General features: G+C 39.6%; 1 protein-coding gene across 1 annotated transcript; it reads right to left on the reverse strand.

Annotated features, from left to right (window-relative positions):
- Positions 1–259: 259 nt before the first annotated feature.
- On the reverse strand, positions 260–16,014 carry slc26a6l2 (solute carrier family 26 member 6, like 2; the record flags this gene model as incomplete). The annotated part of the gene is made up of 19 exons (XM_079850170.1): positions 260–719; positions 796–932; positions 1,067–1,121; positions 2,918–3,211; positions 4,532–4,615; positions 4,696–4,788; positions 4,872–4,941; positions 5,026–5,132; positions 6,951–7,046; positions 8,001–8,078; positions 8,638–8,751; positions 8,900–9,047; positions 9,875–9,957; positions 10,051–10,203; positions 13,246–13,410; positions 13,675–13,847; positions 14,035–14,145; positions 14,658–14,797; positions 15,875–16,014. 19 exons carry the CDS (start codon positions 16,012–16,014, stop codon positions 693–695), a joined length of 2,268 nt encoding a protein of 755 aa, XP_079706296.1. The 3' UTR covers positions 260–692.
- Positions 16,015–19,906: the final 3,892 nt, after the last annotated feature.

Raw genomic sequence — 19,906 nt, forward strand, 5'->3', positions numbered from 1 at the left:
TAGTCTTATAGCCAACAAACAAACACATAGAATAACATTATAACTTTCATAACTTTTTTTTTTATAGTGCATATATTTAGCAAAATGCTCTTCTTTAGAGTTACATTTTCTTTCTAACTAACAAGCTATTTCCAGAGGTAAACGTAACGTTACGTGTACATTGTTTACAAGCTGTTTTACTGACCGCTTTCCGCAGTTGAAACACTGATTGCTCAGCTGTTCTGTCTCTTTCAACATACCTTCTGATGTTCATGTGCTGTAACTAGTAGTAAAGAGGAAGAGATGATCGGTTCAACTGCTGCTTGAAACAAGGCAATACAGCGATCTGCCATGCCACATTAAAGAGCGTCAAAACGGTATTTATTGTTTGAATTTCGTAACAAAATTGACAGAATTTGAAAGCTAAGACTTTGTTTCTTATCAAAAGTAGCCTGATCTGTCTTGTCTTGTCTGTCGGCGTGTTGTCAGTGTCCTCTCTGCTCCGCGATGTTTTGTGAGGTGTGAATGCGCTGAATGCGTGATAGTTTGCAGCACTGCACACATATAACGTTATCTCAAAATCACTAGATGTTTTCATTGTGGGATGTCAACATCCATTGACTTATATCATCCTGATGCCGGTCGTCATGGTAACACGAGGTCTTCACATAGGCACATCAGTCCAAGGAGGAGGAGATACTGACATCTGCTGGTCAGAACCTCGTAACGCAGGGCATTTCCTGTGACAGAGCAACAGTTCACATGAATGTGACGGGAGACAGATTAATGAAACGCTCAGTGTGATCACAGTCTCACCAGTGCAAACTCAGAGCAGGACAGATCTCTCAGACACAGGCAGTGCAGCACAGCATCATGGAGAGATGGGAAAAGTCGCCCTTTTGAGACGGACTCTGAGAAGAATCCTCCTCGCTCCAGCTGCTGCACTACACACACTGCAGCCACAAAAAGGTGCAGTTGTTGACGGTCGAATATATTATGCATATTCTAATAATGTTATTTATTTAGATTTCTGATTTAGCATGTGAATGTTTGTATTTTAATTAAGGGTGTATCAGATTTTACCCACCTTGACATCCAGCGATGTAAACAGTGACATCTACTTCAGCAAAGTTTTGAAATATCTAGAAGAAAGATTACCATGTCTTTCTTACCAGCATGTCCATTTTTTTTCTCTCAATGTGATGTCATTTCTATGGAAACTTGTTTCTGCCATGGAATTAAAAAGGTAATTGACACTTTTTTTTCCCAATTCAGACTTTTTTTCCCCTTGCAAGATTATATCTCACAATCTTTACTTTTACTTTAACCCTTTTAAAGCATAGAGGTGACTACAGTGGACAGCTATTCAAAAAAGCATTTTCTTGCAGATGCATGGGTTTTGATGGCATAGTTGCACTTCAACTTCTACAGTGGACACTAGTGCCTCATCCTATACACTGCTACCAAGTGGCAAGCCGTTGTATGTGGATTTATTTGTCCAAACAAAGATGGCCGACGACCAGTCATAAATGCCAAGTTGCTCCGGAATATCCATCCATTCCTTCTATCCTAGGAGACTCTTGCAGGTAAAAATGTTGTAACATCAAGTAACATCTTAGAAATCAAATCGTATATAACAAACATTGTTAAACTGTTAAGTATTGATTTCAGATTGGGAGGAAATTCTGATTAGTCATCTGTCCACTTAATTGGACATCATGCATCACTTTATTTCAGCTACAGTTCATACTATTAGTGTGACTGTTGTTCTTGAAAATACTTCATCTGCAGTAACTTTTTTGTCTGTAAATAAATGTATTTGAGTTATTAGAATGTAATTTGCAGTTACATCAAAAAGTAATGGTTATGTAACGTATGTTACTTGCAATGTGTTACTTTACTCGTTACATAAAAAAGTAATGATTACATTACGCATGTTACTTGTAATGCATTACTCCCAACACTGCTCATTTCAGATGAGATTGAAAACACCTGATCTCTAGTTTTTCCACAGGGTTTTCCACAGTCTGAGGCTACGTTTACACGTGGCCGGCTATTTTCATAAACAGACATTTCACCCACGTTTTCAGAAAAGTGTTCGTTTACACAAACCCGTGTATATGCCGTCAAGAGCATGCCAAACCTGTAGGTGGCAGTGTAACGAGAAGCTCAAGCCCATGTTAGCCAATCAGAATCCCGAAAATATAGGTCGCACCTTTGACGCAGTGCAAGTTCTGTCACATACTGTGACGTCGACTGCCTAAAACTCAGTTTTTCTCAGTTTACATGCAAACGTGCAAACAGAGTTTTCCAAAATCTCCACTCTGGCTGGAGTTTTTAGAAAGAATCGGTTTCAGAGGCGAATTCTCCATTTGCGTGTAAACGAGGGGCACAACCGAAGGGAAATGTCTCTGTTTTTCAAAATAACCATGTATGTGTAAACGGGGCCTGAAATCATCAATAGATCGATGAAGATTTCAGTCTGAGGTTTTCTCAGAGAGGAGAGCTACGGTAGAAATGAGTCCATTTTTGAACATAATCAGAATGATCAGCTAATAAGGGTAAATCAACATACTCTGGTAGACTGGAGGGAGCATGAGCGTTTGCTGCAGAGTTGTACATTCAGAAAAAAAAGTTGTATTACACAATTCACTTTTTTTCTCTCAATTCTTTCTGAGAAAATAAGTCAGAATTGCGAGACATAAACTCAAATTAACTTTTTTTATTTTATTATTCCATAGTGGAAACAAGCATCCATTCATTTCTCTTTCTATCTCTCTAACTATTATCTTCTGTAGAGCTGCTTTACAGCTGAAAATTTTATTTTACAACATTAACACCGTTTTTGTCGTGTTTATCAATGTGACGCTGCTTTTGAAACAATCTTTATTGAAGGTATATATAGGCCTATAAATAAATGTGACTTGTTTTGACCTACGTTTTTCAGTGTTTTCAGGGTGACCGTGTCGATGAAGCTGACAGGAGTGAAGTCCAGGATGATGGAGTGTGTGTGTTCCTGCACACTGTCACAGCTGGAGGAGTGTGTCTCTGTGTTGTCCCGTTCCTCCTCCTCAGAGTCCTGCTCTGGCTGGAAGCCGCGGTTCATGTTTACTGTTGCTATGCCGTTGTCATTGATGATGTGTTCATGGTCCGTTCTTTGGCGGTGCACAGATTCACTCACATTCTTCATGGAGACCAGCAATCTGTTCGCTAAGACTCTCAGAACTCCAGTCTATAAACAAGAAACAAAACCGCTTAATTTCACATGCTCACATCTTAAAGAACTAAAACTTTAAAAAGGTTTCTGTAAAGAGGTATGTAAGAGTGTGTGGGGACGTATGGCGTAGGATGAATGACGTAGGTGTAGTGTAAGCTTAGGTGAGAATTGATGAATGCGGAAGCACAGACAATAGAGCAAAACAAAACACTAGTGACGATTTAGAAGTCTAAAACAAGATGTTTGAAAGAAAAATGTTGAAGGATTTCGATATAAGAGAAAGGAGCTACTTCTTACGTCATACGTCAGGTCAAAGGTCACCCTTCCTTCAGAACTCGACTCTCTTAACGCAAGCTGTTGCCTAAAGCCAGTGATTACTCACTCACTCAGTCACTCCTACTAGCCACCTTGGCGGGTTGAATTTTACATATAATATATACATTTTTGTCAAAAGTGTTGTCGGTCAAAATGCCGGTCTTGACGAGTATTCACGGAAACACAATCAGTTATGTTTTAAAAGAAAAGAAAGCGCATGTGTAACAGTATAATGGATCCGTGCATCAGGTCTTAAAGTGACAGCAGCCTAATATACCTGCTGCCAAATTATGAGATAATATTAAAAATATCTATATGGCAGTTTTTCCCCATGGTATCAATGTCAAATTTGTGGCCAGTGAAAATGCTGAGTAGTTAGTAACTTTGGAAAACCACTAGCCACAGTGGCTTCTGAGCAAAAAAAGTTAATGTGAAGCCCTGTTCATAAAGGTTTAAATATGGATATTTTTCTTACAAAAACCATCGCTTCGTTCAGAAGGCATTTATTAACCCACTGGAGTCGTATGGATTACTTTTTTGATGGATGGATGGATGTGATTTTTTGGAGCATCAAAATCTCGGGTTCTATTCAATACCATTACAAACCTGGGAAGAGCCAGGATATTATTTAATATAACTCCGATTGTGTTCGGCTGAAAGAAGAAAGTCATATACACCTAGGATGACTTGAGGGTGAGTAAATTGTGGGATAATTTGAATTTTTGGGTTAACTATTTCTTTAAGTATACTTAATAAAATGAACTTGATGTAAGCTATACTTCTTTTTTGTAAGGGGTTGTTGGAAAATTATTCACATATATATATATATATATATATATATATATATATATTTTTTTTTTTTTTTTTCAAACATACACAAAGTTTCTTTCATGGGTAGGGTTAGTGTAATAATGATGAATGTGTCTATGTGATTGTCTGTGGTATTTGGACAGAAACTCTCATGTTCTCATCCTTTCAGAAGAGTTTCCAGAGTTCGTCATCACAGCATTCCTCTCGCACCTGTTTATCTTTTTCCTTCTGTTGTCTCTTTTTTCCCTTCCCCTCCTCTTTCCTCTTTTTCAGCTCTGGAACATTGATTCCACACTAGAAAGAAAGACAAGCTGAAAGCTGTTGACGGTTCATGTCTTTAGTCATGTGTGTAATTCATCTGTTGTGTGAGGTACCTTCTCCAACAGGGCCTCTTGATAGAGTTCAGCATTTGCATAGTAGAGCATTGCAGAGGAACGGAAGATAGTGATACCTGGGATTGCTTTAGCCTGACCAGAAACACAAATATAGATTATAGAAGTTCCATAAGCAGAACCCATAAATGAGCAGTTTGCCTGCAAGGAAGTCTCACCTCCTTATATGACTCTGTTTCCAAGTACAGTTCTGTGTCAGGCACCCTGCCAAGTAAAGAGTAGCTTGGACTAGACAGAAAGACATTAGGAGGGTTATGAAATACAAAGCCTTTATCTTTATAGACACACAAATACACTTTCACACAGGCTCACCGCTGAGTCCTGAAGATCACTGTGAGCAGTGTGAATATGATGGATGCTGCCAGACCCAGATCCAGATTCAGCAGGACAGTACAGAGAAACGTCACCAGCCACACCAGCTAGAGGAACAGACAGAGAAGGGCTTTTCACACTAGCTAACCCTGGTAGCCTGGCAAGCCAGACCCACATCAAGATGTTGGGTCTGGGAACACACCATTGGCAGGGCTCAATCCGAGGGGTGGGATAAATGGTTGTCTTTCAAATTCCCTCTACGCGCAATAGGATACAGTGCTACAACCAACCAGAGCGTTTTCCCACCAGTGGAGCTAGTTGATAGATTAAACATTTGCCGTATCTGGTCGGCAAAACTACGAACACATCTTCCTTTTTTAAGAATGACTTCAGTGCCGTTCTTTGTTCTTTTCTCAAAGAAAAGCTTAACTCCATGTCCTCCAGAGTTGCAGCCAAAGCCGGTTCGAAAGAGTGCTGTTCCCCAAGAAGCAGGGAACCGTCGCAACTCTGTCGTCATTATGTTAAGCCCGCCCGTCGACTCTATACACGATGTGATTGGCCTGACTTTGGTTTTTCCAGCTCGAAAGCCAACGGAGAGTTGCTAGACCACCCTGGCTGCAAAATAAAATTTGCTGCCGCTAGGGTGCGTCTAGATTTCTAGGCTATAACCCTGGGTTATTTTGCTTCACATTTCACACTGCTCATAATTTACCCGTGGTTAAAGGGGTGGTATAATGCCCTTTTCACAAAATGTAAAATAAGTCTCTGATGTCCCCAGAGTGTGTATGTGAAGTTTTAGCTAAAAATACCCTGCAGATATTTTTATATAGCATGTTAAAGTTGTCACTTTTTGAGGGTGAGCAAAAACGCCTCGTTTTGTGTCTGTCCGTTTAAATGCAAATGAGCTGCTGCTCCTGGCACAGAAGGCGGAGCTACAACAACTTGTGTCCTTTTACCTCACACAGACATGCACTGAAAATTTCAAAAACCTTTAGCCTTTTATGTTCAAACCAGAGTCAGACAGATGGAGAGACTCAAGAAGAAGTGACAACATGTAGACAACATTTCTGAATGGTTAGTTGGTGAATTTATGTAGTTTATGTGTAGATATTTTCTAGTCATTGATTAGCATATTCTGTCATGATAATCTATAAATCGCGCTCCCAGGGGCGGGTTTATGTAAATATTGGGGTTAGTGATGTCCCAAACCCGTGAAGAAGCTCATTGTAGTTCCTACCAGCAGTTTGTTGCAGTCCTTTAAAAGCAATTTCTTTAAAAGAAAATATCTCCCTTTGCTTTGAACTTTAAACTTGATGTTGTTTATGCTCAAACAGCAACATTACACACTGACTAAAGTTAGAAAAGTGAAATCATAATCAACCACCCCTTTAACAATTAATCCTGGGTATTGATAAGCAGACATTTCACTGTATATTCTTATGTCCTTATTTGCATATTTGTGGAGTCAGTGTCACTGATTGGACGAATGTGGCATGCAACCTATTTACATAAAGGCTCTAGCATTGCGCATCCTCGTATTACGGTATATATTGCCATAGCCTACTATCAAGTTTATACTAAATGGACCTTTCGACTATAAAGTAAGAATAAAACGTTCTCTTCTTCACTCCAATTGTCACATTTTCTGACACCATTTAACCGTTTATGTTTTGGTGACTGTCCAATTTGAATATGAGGCATGTAATTGGTTGTCCATCGCTAAGCATCTAGTCGTAACAATCTAACACCTCATCCATCGTTTCACACTGTATACATTTGGTACACGGTTAAAAGCAGTGTTTAGAACAATGATAACCCGGGGGTTAAGTGCAGTGTGAAAAGCCCTAGAGAGGGTCGGGAGTCGGGACACAGTATCATACACAGGAGACAGACATATTAATTAGCCTTTAATGATCAGATCTCACCAGATCTACTCTGTTGCTCTTCCATAGAGCAGGAATATCCTGACACTGCATGAACATTCCCTTCAGATTCACAAACACGATGGTGGAAAGCACAGCCTGATGACAGACACACAAACAACAACTTTAGGAATACATTTTTAATGTACTAATCTTAAAAAAATTGCCTAAATCAATTAATAAATAGAGTATTTAAAATTATGTAAATATGTAGTTAAATATATAAATAAATATATAAATAAATAAATTATTTCTAAACACAGCTTTCATTGGCTCCAGAAGTATTTTTTAATTGGCATTTATTCTAATAATCTAATAATAGTAGATCAATCACACCTTTACAAACTTTCATTTTGAAAAAACTATTTATATGGAATTTGTAGAATAAATAGTAGAAGGAACAAAATTTGTAAATGATGTAGGCTGACTGCAATAAAACATACTGATTATAAGTATGGACTATAATACATTTGAAGTTTACTGCAAAATATTCAGATACATACAAATGTTTAAATGCAGTTCCCTGCAGCCTGGCAGTTTTTTATTTTATTTATTCACTTTAATTAAAAAAATAATAATGTCATTGGTCAGTTGATGCAAGTGGATGCAACCAATGAACAATTTTAAATTATACCCCCTCTTTAGTATTATTTATATAATATAATATTATAGTATTTATTAATATTCTGTATTAGCATGTTGTTGTTTTTTATAATTCTATTTAGCTTTAATTTATATTTATATTTATTTATTGTTTTAGTTATTTTAGTACTTCAAATAATTTCAGTTAGTTGCCAAGGCAGTTTTTCAAGTTTAAGTTTTCAATTACCAAACAATATTTTTTAATAATATTTAATTTAATAATAATGTGTCACTGGACACAAGAGCCACCAATGAATGCCAATGTTTGGAGAGAGGTCCTTAATTAACCTCCGTGTTGTATTAATTACAAGTATTTTAATTACATGATGTAATTCTATATCACAAATGCTCCTCTCTATATTGATTGTATCTTTATATTTTGTGTAGTGTTAATTTGAGTGCATGACTTACTGTGGGCAGCTCCTCAAACAGTGACCCGAGCTTTAGAACTGTAATGAGCACAATAACAGCAGATATCACTCCAGCCACCTACATGACACAAAAGTACATTTGTAGTTGAGCATAACAGACAGCATATGTTTTATATATTTATACTGCGTGTGCAAAAGTTTGGGGTCGGTATGATTTTGAATTTTTTTTGAAAGAAGTCTCATTTCTCAAGGCTGCATTTATTTGATCAAAAATACAGTAAAAACAATAATATTTTGAAATATTATTACAACTGAAAATTGCAGTTTTCTATTGTAATATATTTTAAAATGTAATTTATTCCATTTGATCAAAGCTGATTTTTTAGCATCATTACTCCAGTCTTCAGTGCCACATGATCCTTCAGAAATCACTCTAATATGATGATTTGATGCTCAAGAAAACTTTATTATTATTGTCAATTTTGAAAACAGCGCTGCTTCATATTTTTATGGAAACCATTATAAAAATAAAAAAATTCAGCTCAAAAGAACTGCATTTATTTGAAATAGAAGTTTTTTTCTAACATTTTAAATGTCTAAATACTGTCACTTTTGGGTAAAAGTGTTCATTTCTTCTTTTGAGCGGTACTGTATGTTTTTCTCAAGTGGAATATCACCTGTGTTTTCCCCCCTGTGCTCTCCTGGACAAGACTGCGAGATAGTGAGGAAGTGACGGAGTAGCACTGGAAGAAGCCACCAGTGACATTACTGAACCCCAAAGCCAACAACTCCTGCAGAGGGACAATGAGAGACTCTCACCTCTGCACAATGCTCACACATCTTCAGAGCATGATTTATCTATGTGAACAAGTGTACTGAAGGCATACGTGACACATGGGTTGGTTGGCCCGTGTCGGTTTTGGGTGAAATATGTTGTACCTGATTGCTGTCTACTTTATATCCATATTTGAGAGCAAAAGTCTTGCCCAGAGAAATGCTGATGGCGTATCCCACCACAGCCACAGCAAACGCATCTCCTACCACTGAGGAAAAGAAGCCCACCTCTGGGACTCTGGGTGGCACCAGCCTGTGGAGAGGTCAGAGGTTAGAGATCTTCTCCCAACCGACCTTTGAGTGTGTCTTATATGCTTAACTCTGCAAAGCCTGACGTGTGAAATAATATAATAATAGTCAACCTTTAGACAATATATTAAAATATTTGCATGTTTTTTGTTGAGTATCATATTTGATAAATCAGGCTTTTATGGCTCATATGATACAGGAAAATATGAAGCTCTTTTTTCAGAGGCCAAAACTGAGCAAAAATGTGCAATTTGATGCAGTTACTGATATGGCCAAAAAAGTTTGATGAAATTCTGATAGCTTGTAATGTAAATCAATTAGATCTTTATAACAGTATAGCAGATACTTACATAAAATGCATATAAATATCATTTATCACTCTATATTTCTCATAATGTCTTAGGATGGTATTTAAATGCTTAGTTTTATGACCAAAGTTCTGTAGTTTTTATAGTGGGGGCAAAAAATATAATGCAATGCATTATATCGAGAGAAAATCTTATCGAGAGATGAACAAATAAACGTTCCTCAAACCCTGATGGATCATATTTGATACTCACATTTGAAGGAAGTCAAAGGTCCAGTAAATCTCACACGTGAGGGTGTAAGTGATGGAATTTCACAAGGCTTAGGATTAGTGCTTTGCTGTAGACTGTTTTGATGGTGTTAACAAAGTCAGTCAACAGAGATTAAGACCAAGAAGTGAGTCACCAAGAAAACTTTCTAACCCTTCTGCAAGAGGATTGGTGTTTCAAAAGAAAGAGTTTAATTTTCAGTACCCACTCAAAATCTATCCCTATGTACTGTATGTGATGTGAAGCACACACTTACCCACTGGGAATTTTTCCCACCACATCGACACCATTGACAGCTTTCAGATCAGTATAATGAGAAACAAGAGTCCCTGCAATAATCTGGAAAGATACACCCAAAGTTGTTTACTGAGCATCTGAAGTTTTGAAAACTACTGGAGTTTACTGAAAAATCATGGCACACCATGTACTCACTAGCATGAGCTCTATGGGAACAGGGAGGAGTAATTTGTGACGGTAGCAGGAGTTGATCTCTTTTACAATGACCAGAGCTGTGAGAGCCACCAGACTGATCACCAGAGTGGGAATATGAGTCTGCGCTAATAAACTGCCCAGCTCCACCAGAGTCTAAAGAGAGAGAGAGAAATTAATGTACTTAATATAGTAATAACAGTAAGTTATGCATAATTACAAGTAACTAAACATAAGCTAAACCTTAGTTAAAGGAGGACTCCGGTCAATTTTAACATTGAGCTCATTTTTTTGTAAATTTGGAGTGCTGTCAGTACAGAGAACAACGACAAAAATCGGTGTTGCCTACACCGTGCTATCCTCTTTTTAAAATTTGCACCCTGTTGACTTCAATGGGGCAAGTTTTAAACCTGCTTTTAGCCTCTTAACATCCTTGATGTGTCATTACAAGTGCCCAGCCAATGTGAGTTATTCCTTCAGAGTGAACACGGGTGAATCTGACTGCAGTAGATGTGAAAGAAATGAATAAAAATGATGTTATTTAAGCCAGCGCTCATACCTGTATTTACATCCTGTTTTTGGTTGAAGTCCACAGTAGTCGATTGTCGAGTTCACGCGCGTGATCATAGGTAACTAAACCTATGCGCCCGAACTCGACAATCGACTACTGTGGACTTCAACTTCAACCGTTGGGTAGGCAATGTTTTTCATAAACTAAACTCTCTTCACATCCTGATAGTAATCAATAAAAGAAGTGGTCTAGATATATATATTTTTTACATGTCTTCTGTGGAAGTATCAGGGCCAAAAAGATGTTCGTCCAATCATTGCATTCGGTCCGAATCCAATGATAGGATGCCCTACCTGCTTGTCAACATATGTATTTCAATACCTCCAGTCATCCCTGTAGACCCCATCCCCTCACACCTTCTACAAGCCATCTCTCACTCTCACACACTTCTACCAGCACTCACACACATCATCAACTCATCCCTCCATACTGGCATTTTCCCTACTGCATTTAAGCAGTAATAACTCCACTGCTTAAAAAAACAACACTAAACACATCACTTGTAGAGAATTACAGACCTGTCTCTCTCCTACCATTCATTGCGAAAACAATTGAACGAGTTGCTTTCAACCAAGTAACATCCTTCCTGTCTCTGAACAACCAGCTGGATGTCAACCAATCCGGCTTCAAGAAAGGGCACTCAACCGAGACTGCATTGCTATCGGTCACAGAAGCCTACGGATCGCAAAAGCTGCTTCCAAATCTTCAGTTTTCATTCTCCTGGATCTGTCGGATGCCTTCGACACTGTGAATCATCAGATCCTTCTGTCCACCCTCTCTGGGCATCACAGGTACTCCTCTCCACTGGTTTGAGTCCTATTTCACAGGTAGGTCCTTCAGGGTTGCATGGAGAGGCGAAGTATCCAAAGCACATCAACTGACCACAGGGGTTCCTCAGGGTTCAGTTCTTGGACCCCTCTTCTTCTCCATCTACACCACATCACTGGGACCCATCATACAGGCACACGGTTTCTCTTACCACTGCTATGCTGATGACACACAGCTCTTCCTCTTATTTCAACCAGATGATCCCACATCAGCTGCACGGGTCTCTAGCTGTCTGGCGGACATCTCCACATGGATGAAGGAACATCACCTGCAGCTCAACCTGGCAAAGACTGAGCTTCTCGTCCTCCCTGCCAATCCATCTCTACAACACGACTTCACTATCCAGCTAGATTCATCATCAATCACTCCATCAAGGCCGGTCAGAAATCTTGGAGTAATATTTGATGACCAGCTGACCTTCACAGACCACATTACAAAGACAACTCGATCATGCCGGTGTGCACTGCACAACATCAGGAAGATCAGGCCTTTCCTAACTGAGCATGCAACACAACTTCACGTCCAGACCCTGGTCATATCTAGGCTTTACTGCAATGCTCTTCTGGCTGGACTTCCATCATGTGCAACTACACCTCTACAAATGATTCAGAATTCTGCAGCTCGTCTCATCTTCAATGAGCCCAAAAGGGCCCACGTCACTCCTCTGTTCATCTCTCTGCACTGGCTACCACTCGCAAGGCATTGACGCTTGCTTACAGATCTATCACAGGGTCAGCTCCCTCCTACTTTCACTCACTCCTACGAGTCTACATCCCTACCAGAAGCCTACGATCAGTCAATGAGCGAAGTCTCGTGGTACCATCACAGAGAGCCAAAAAATCACTCTCCAGAACATTCTCATTCACGGTTCCATGCTGGTGGAATGATCTCCTAGCCTGGAAATCCAGACCTAAATCTGAAAGATTAATGGTCTGGCATCGACTAATGAAAATCGGCCAACTCGAGGGGCGGCACCAAGCATGCATTTGAAAATCTCACTGCACGCAATTGGACAACACTACGACCAATCACAACAACAAGCCCCATACGCTTAGCTACCAGCGGAGCTAACTAGTAGATTAGACTCTTGCCGTATCCGGTCGGAACGATTCGAGCTCCGTCTTCTGTTCCTCTTTTAGATAAAAAGCCAAGTCTAACTCGTTCATTGTAGCGGCCAAAGCCGTTTCAAACAACTGGTGTTCATCCATAGCCATCTTGCAATGTTTACTAATGACTTCGACGTCACAGCGCTGTCGTCATCTGTTTAGCTCGCCTCTGGCCCGCCTATATCAGATAACCCGATGTGATTGGTGCAGCTCGGATACAAGGGCATATTTAATGAGCATCATTACTCGACGCCAGAGTAACTCGCTGAGCAAATTCAACTTGTGCTCTCGCGAGAACTCTGGATTACCAGGGTAATGATCTCCCCACCCTCATCCAGAATGCAGAATCCATGACAACAATCAAAAGACAACTTAAAACTCATCTCTTCCGTGAGCACTTTAACCTCTTTAAAAAAAAAAAAAAAAAAAAAAAAAAAAAAAAAAAACCTTCCTTTTCTCTAAATCCTCCCTTGTCTGGCTTATGGTACTTTGTATTTTGAGCACTTCTTGCATTGTTTTTGTCTCTTCACGATGACTCACTTAATTTAGTCCTAATTTGTAAGTCGCTTTGGATAAAAGCGTCTGCTAAATGACTAAATATAAATGTATTACATTTATTTTTTTAATAATTGGCATTAACGCATGCTATTTTTAATTTACATTGTTAATTTCAAGATATACTGAAATACTCACATAAAGCAGCTGCAGGGGTCCAGTGAATCTTCTGGGCGAAACTCCTAACATGTATTTGAGCTGAGAGATGATGACGTGAGTGGCCGCGCCTGTCGTGTAGCCCCGCACTAACGGCTCGGAGAGATACGTCACTACAAACCCGAACCGAACCAGACCCAATAAAACCTACAGAAAAAGACACAACACGAAATTAGCAAAAGCACTTTTGAAAAATAATTGAAATTACACAGAGCAACTGCATTGGTTTCAAAATGTATTGTTTTGTTTTTCTAAATTAATCCTTGGTTTGTTTGTTTGTTCATTCTTTTATTTTCTTATTTATTTATTTGATTGTTTTTCACATTCCTTCATGCGTTTCTTTGCTCACTCTCTCATTCTTTTGTATTTTCATGTTTGTTTTCATATTTCATATTAATTTGCAAGACTCACTTGAAAGATGCCGCATAATAACGTCGTTGCTGCGGCTACTTTCACCCGTTGCACGTCTCGCGCCTCCGTATCCATGACGACTGATCCATTTGTCCCATTGGTCAGAAAGTGATCCTCAGGAGCCAATCGCTCTGAGACGCTCCCGATCATTATGCTAATCACCGAAAAGGTTCCTAAAAGGCATTGAAAGCGCGCGAATTGGGTGTTTTTACTGAATCCCACTGTCAGAAATTATTATTGTAGGCTATACATATCCAGTATGACAATTATGCGTGATAATGCAGGTAAAAGTATTAGATGTTTTAAATGTATTTTGTATCAAATACAAAATCACATTTCACATTAGTCTCTTCCCCTCACCTATGGAGACGTGTTTAGAGGTGCCAAAGATGAAGTACACCAGTACAGGATAGAAGGAGGTGTAGAGACCAAACACAGGTGGGACAGAAGCCAAGAGAGCGTATGCCATACCTGAGTATCAATCAACACACAGACAAGCTTTTAGTGGATAGAGAGTCATTGCAATTTACGCAATTTGTGTTTTTGCAAAGTAGGAAAAAATTCCCAAGTCAAGATGTCCAAACAAGCCGAGTGCTGTATGCAGTTAATTATTCCAGAAATATATATTTTTTTGCTCTTAAAATGTGTCACTGGTTTTCAGTGGTAATAAAGGTTGCAATTTTTTCCATGAAACGTGCTAAAGTTCTGACATGATTTATCTTTGCTTCCTTTTTTACAACACAATTAACAGCTGTTTTAACAGGGGTGTGTATACTTTTAATACCCCCTCTATAATGTATCCCTTTAGAGACTTCCCGTTCAGTTCTGGTGTTATATTTTAATTAAAACATTATTTATCACGATTATCAAACCTTTTTCTTGGGGACATCCCAGCAATGTTTTTTTTTTATTCTTCAAGGAAGATTTTGTGAATTTTTATCCAATGTGTAGTTTTGCTTTGTAACTTGAACTTGTAAACTGACCCTGAGGCAGATGCATGATTCCCACACTGACACCTGAAACCAGGTCACCAAGTCCATTCTCCTGAACGGAATACCAGGGGATCCAGGACAAAACTGGTATCCATGTTAGAATCCAAATCTTCCACTGTCCTACAGAGCACCTTGTAGACAGTGAAAGAGTAAGAGTTTTATAGAATGTGTTCATGGAAAATAGTTTAACTCTAAATCTTCTTTTGCATTATTAACTAACAGCAACAATATCCAATGCATTAACGATTTCATTAAAGACAGACAGACAGACAGACAGATAGATAGATAGATAGATAGATAGATAGATAGATAGATAGATAGATAGATATACATTTTTAAAACAAACTGATTGATGATAAAAATTATAATTAAATTTTAAGTGCAAATTTACCACTTCATATCAGTCATAAATAGGGTTGGGTATCATGAACCAGTTCCATTTTAGAACCGGTTCCAAAAACCGGAGATTCGATTTTTTGCACTTGAACGGACAAATACACAAAAATGTCAAATGTCCTTGTAAAAACATAATAATTGACAAAGAAAACGCATGTGTAACAGTATATTGGATCCGTGCAGCTCTTAAAGTGACAGCAGTCTAATTTTCCTGCTGCCGTCTCTACAATCACATCAAACAACAAAATACAAAGAGAAAATTCCTTCACTGTTTTTGACTGAATAACTTTCTATATTTGTAATTTGTATTTTATTTTTAAAGCGCAGCGTTATTTTACATTAGATTACAGTTTCTGTATACATATCTGCATATCTGCAAATCTTATAACAATTTATTTCAATCATTTCTTTGTTCAGTTGCATCTATTTGTGCAATTGCTTAAAAAATGTTTTATTACTGAGTGTTTACTTGTCTTTAATAATGCTTGAATTTTATATTAGTTAGGCTAGTTGTCTTTTAAACCTGCAGAAGTTCCTTGTGTAAGTGTTTTTTAGCCTGTTGATTTTTGTGGTATTCAGCTACAATGAAATGTTTTGCAATAAGACTCAGAATAAATGTGAATGATATCCAAGTGTTTTTTTTTTTTTCACCTTATTGGAATCAAAATTAGGAATACATAAGAATCACAATCGATAAGCAGAATCGGAATCGGAATTGATCAAACAAATTCAAATTATACCCAACCCTAGTCATAAAGGGGGCTGCATCATTTTCCTTGCATAACAACACACTTTGTGTCTTTGAATCTTACCTTATAGAGTCACAGATCTTCTGCTTTATAGAGGGCCCGTGGATTTCAGTCTGCCGTTGAGCTACTTCCTCTAGTTTAAGTTCATCCAGGATGATCCTCTCCACGCAGAATTTTGCTCCAGCATGTTCAGAGAAACCCATGCCTGTCCTATTCATGTTCATTGTATGTTCCTTTTTGCCTAGGTTTGGGGCTTTCAACAACTCAAACCCCTCAAACCCTCAAACCCCTCCCAGGGGGTAAAGTGTAAATTGAAATGTTTTTTTCTCCCTGAGAATATATCTTGTGACGATTCTTCTTTTCACTGAGAATAATGAGTATAGGTTTCCATGGACAGATGACAGACAGATAAAGGAATCATCTACAGGAACAGCCAAAGGAGGCTGCAGTTTTGTTCAAACCAGAAATGTCCATATGGGAAAAGTTCTTGGGTCATTATCAGAGTCTTCAAAGATCCATCCCACACCACACCCACAACAATAAACATGAGTGTGCCAAATTTTACACATCTGTTAATGAACTTGTGACACTTCACTGACTCACAAACACACGGACAAAAAGAGTGTTTTTAAAAGAGTTATTTGGACACTGTGCTTGACCAGGAATGAGGTTCAAAATAATGACAGTTTCAGTCCTTGTATGAAAAAAATATAAAAAGGCAACACCTTATTTGCAATGAGCTAAAAGCTGTCCCTTCAGCAGTAATAAAAGCCTGACCAGGTTTTGCTCACTGTCCAATTGTTATATATTTTTTCATCATCTGTCAGTTTACTTTTAGTTGTTTTATTTGCCAAGATGACTTCCCCAAGTGAGCAAGATGAGAAGAACTGACAAAGTAATCAGACAATTTATATGTAGCAACGACTTAAGATATGCAAAGATGGTGCACTCGTATTAGAAATATAGAGAAATTGAATTAGAATTAGAGAAAATGCAACGCACAAGATGGCGGAATATGTCCCGCCTTTTAAATAAAAGAGACAATGGCCTATTGGTAAAGTCACTGCAGCTGCCGTTAGAAGCTCTGGTTGCTATAGAAACAGTGTTCTGAGACATGCGCTTATGACTGCACATGTGAATTGGCTGAGAGGCGTTTCAAAGATGGACGCAGAGTGAAATGACTTGCCTTAAAGCTACTTTGTAAGTTCTGTATGGAACAGAGCCACCAGACACTGGGTGCACTCATTGCAAATTATTTGCGGTAAGAAACTCTGTTCTCGCTTGATTCTCTATTGAGGGATGAGAGCTGAGTATCTCCTTCGATCATGGCGTTGCAGGTTGGTAGAGTCGAGGCAGGTGTTATCAAATGAGTCCGCCTCCTCTGCTTTACCTCCTTGCGGCTTGTGGCAAGGCAAATGTGGCGGCAGGTCAGCCCATTGGGTCTCTGCACACCATGGGATCTGCCCAATCTGCCCAATCTCCTCTCAGCAGTGCTGCCCGAGGGTCAGCTTAAGCTGATGTTGCTTTCTGCCTTCATGGACCTGCGGGAGTTTTCCTACAGAAGAGTTCTCCAGCTTTTAGGCTTGGAGAGTGTGGACACAGTTAATGTCTGCTCGCTTCTCTAGGAGAACCCTGCTTAATGCTTATATCCTGCTTTTGGAGGGGCTTAACCACAAAGTGGACAAATGTCAAGAGCGTGAAGTTGCGGTGAGATTATGCGATCCGCTATCTTATCTTATGCTGTTGTTCAGCATTTTCCTCTGGGGCTGAGGTCCATAGGATGTAAGGTTGCGGGACGCTGAAGGTGTTAGTCGTTGTGAAAAGATGCGGCCCCTTCACTTTTATAAGATGCCCTCTCTCCAGCATATCTGGGGGTGTTAGGCAGAATGTGGCCTTGAGGAAAAGGAGGTTTGAATGGATTAAAAAGCTGGTGTTTTAAAGCATTTCCATCAGCTCATATTCAGCAAAGATCTGTTAGTGTAAACATTGTCTCTATGTTGGCATGCTTCCTAAAAGTAATCAAGGAATGGGCAGATTAATAAAATGTAGAGGACTTTTGTAAAAGTCCCACTTATTATCTGTATCCCTCTCTAGAGTAGGAGGTGATAGTGCAGTATAGCACGCTTCCTTGGTGAACTTGCGGTGATAATAGCGTCTGTAGGGTTGAGATTGACCCTCCCCAGTTCAGTGTCTGGGATTAAAGCATGGTTGTGCTCACTGACAGATATTCTTATGAGTCCAGATAGGTGAAACTGAATGTGGTCTCTGTTCATTCTTTCATAGGCTCACCTCTCAAGGCTTGGTTAGTATACTCATGGTTTAGAGCTGAACAGATGCTAGATGAGGTGGACTAAGCCACACAAAGTGGTCCACTCTCTCATCTGTCACCCTCCCCAATCTATCAGATCTATCAGGGGACCTATTATGACCCTTTTTACAAGATGTAATATAAGTCTTAGGTGTCCCCAGAATGTTTCTGTGAGGTTTCAGCTCGATTGATGTAGTGCTATGGACTTGGCTGAAGCTATGTCTATATAGTCCTATAGTTCCTCTTAGCTCTGCTCATAGGGGCTCTGGGCTGTCCTGTAGCTGTGCCTCGGACTGGTCTAATGCAAGAGTCTCCGTTTCATAAATGGCTGAGCATAGGGGCTTCAGGGTTTTCCTAGCGCCTATAACACTGAGCTTCTAGCAAGGCTTTGGTGTCACAGGACGCGTCCGAATTGGTTGCTAATTCATTTAGGTTCCTCCGGGTTGAGGCCCATTGATACCCCTTTTCCACCAGGATGAACCGGGTGCTAGTTCAGAGCCAGAGCTATTGCCAGTTCAGAGTTGGTTCAACTGACGAGCCTTCTAAGAACCGGTTTACCTTTCCACAGGCCAGAGAGCCAACACAGTGCCAGATCTTACGTCACTGTACACATCTCGTGTTGCCCAGCAACGCAAGCACGGCAGCGCAAAACACAAGCACACCAGGCTTGTTTGAGATGGTTCGGCTTCTCGCAGACCGATCCGCGCATAACATCAAAGCACTGCGAAAGCGATCCAAAAGCACAAGGAGTCTTATGTTCTCCAAACACTCCCGCTGCTCCGACCGGTCCACGCCGCTCTGATGCATCTCCAACAAGCCTTCCATCAGCAATGGCAGTCGTTGCGTTACTATTGATGCTCATGGCTTTGCAAACCTACTTCGGCATCCAAACACAGCGAATCCAACGCGTTCTGCAGCTCGCCGTAACTTGCATAGATGGAGATTACAATCGAGCTGCTATTAGTTCGATTAGCTGCTATTTAAAAAATGGCGGTCACAAGTTTCTGTTCGTCTTGTTGGTCACGGTAACCCGGTAGCCTTACCAGCCCCTGACGCAAGCGGTTCTTACTTCTAGACCAGCAATGTTTTGGTGCTACTTAAGAACCACTTTTACTGGTTCAGAGCTGGTGCTTTGGGTGTACTTTCACAGTGCACAGGCAGGCAATGGTCAGCATGGCATAGTGGGTATTACGTCCCCATAGAGTCAGCTCCTGACGCAGCATTGAGCATTGAGAATGTCTTAGGGTTATGAATGTAACTCGGTTCCCTGAGAAGCATCTTGATGCTGGGTCGTGTTCCCATGCTTAGGTTATGCCTGTGCGTCTTCCTTCAGACAATTCAAATCTGATGACGTGTAAGGCAAGCACCTTTTATACGCCTGGGCAATCCATGTGACGTCATCGGCCTGCTGTCAGCCAATAAGATTGGTGTGAATTCACACATGCTTTAGACACCAGGATCCGCAGGATTGTGTCAGCTACTGACAATGTGTCTCGTTCCCTTCTCTGGGAACCAGATTACCTACGTAACCCTATAAGTTACATTCAAAAGTTGAACTCAGCCATGATGTATCTCAGTTTGGTCTCATTTCTAATCACAACAATACTAATACAAGCTCAGCAACTAATATGTAAATATTATGTTCAGTTGTATTTGTATATGATCATAATGTCAGTCACTAAATGATCTTTGACATTTACATATTTGTTTTCCCTAATAGCTTCAGCTCCAAACTGTTCATAACAGAAATGCACTGAAAGTGGAGACTTTAGACACATATAGAATAA

This window comes from Squalius cephalus (genome assembly GCF_949319135.1).
Source record: "Squalius cephalus genome assembly, chromosome: 18".
NCBI classification, from domain to species: domain Eukaryota; kingdom Metazoa; phylum Chordata; class Actinopteri; order Cypriniformes; family Leuciscidae; genus Squalius; species Squalius cephalus.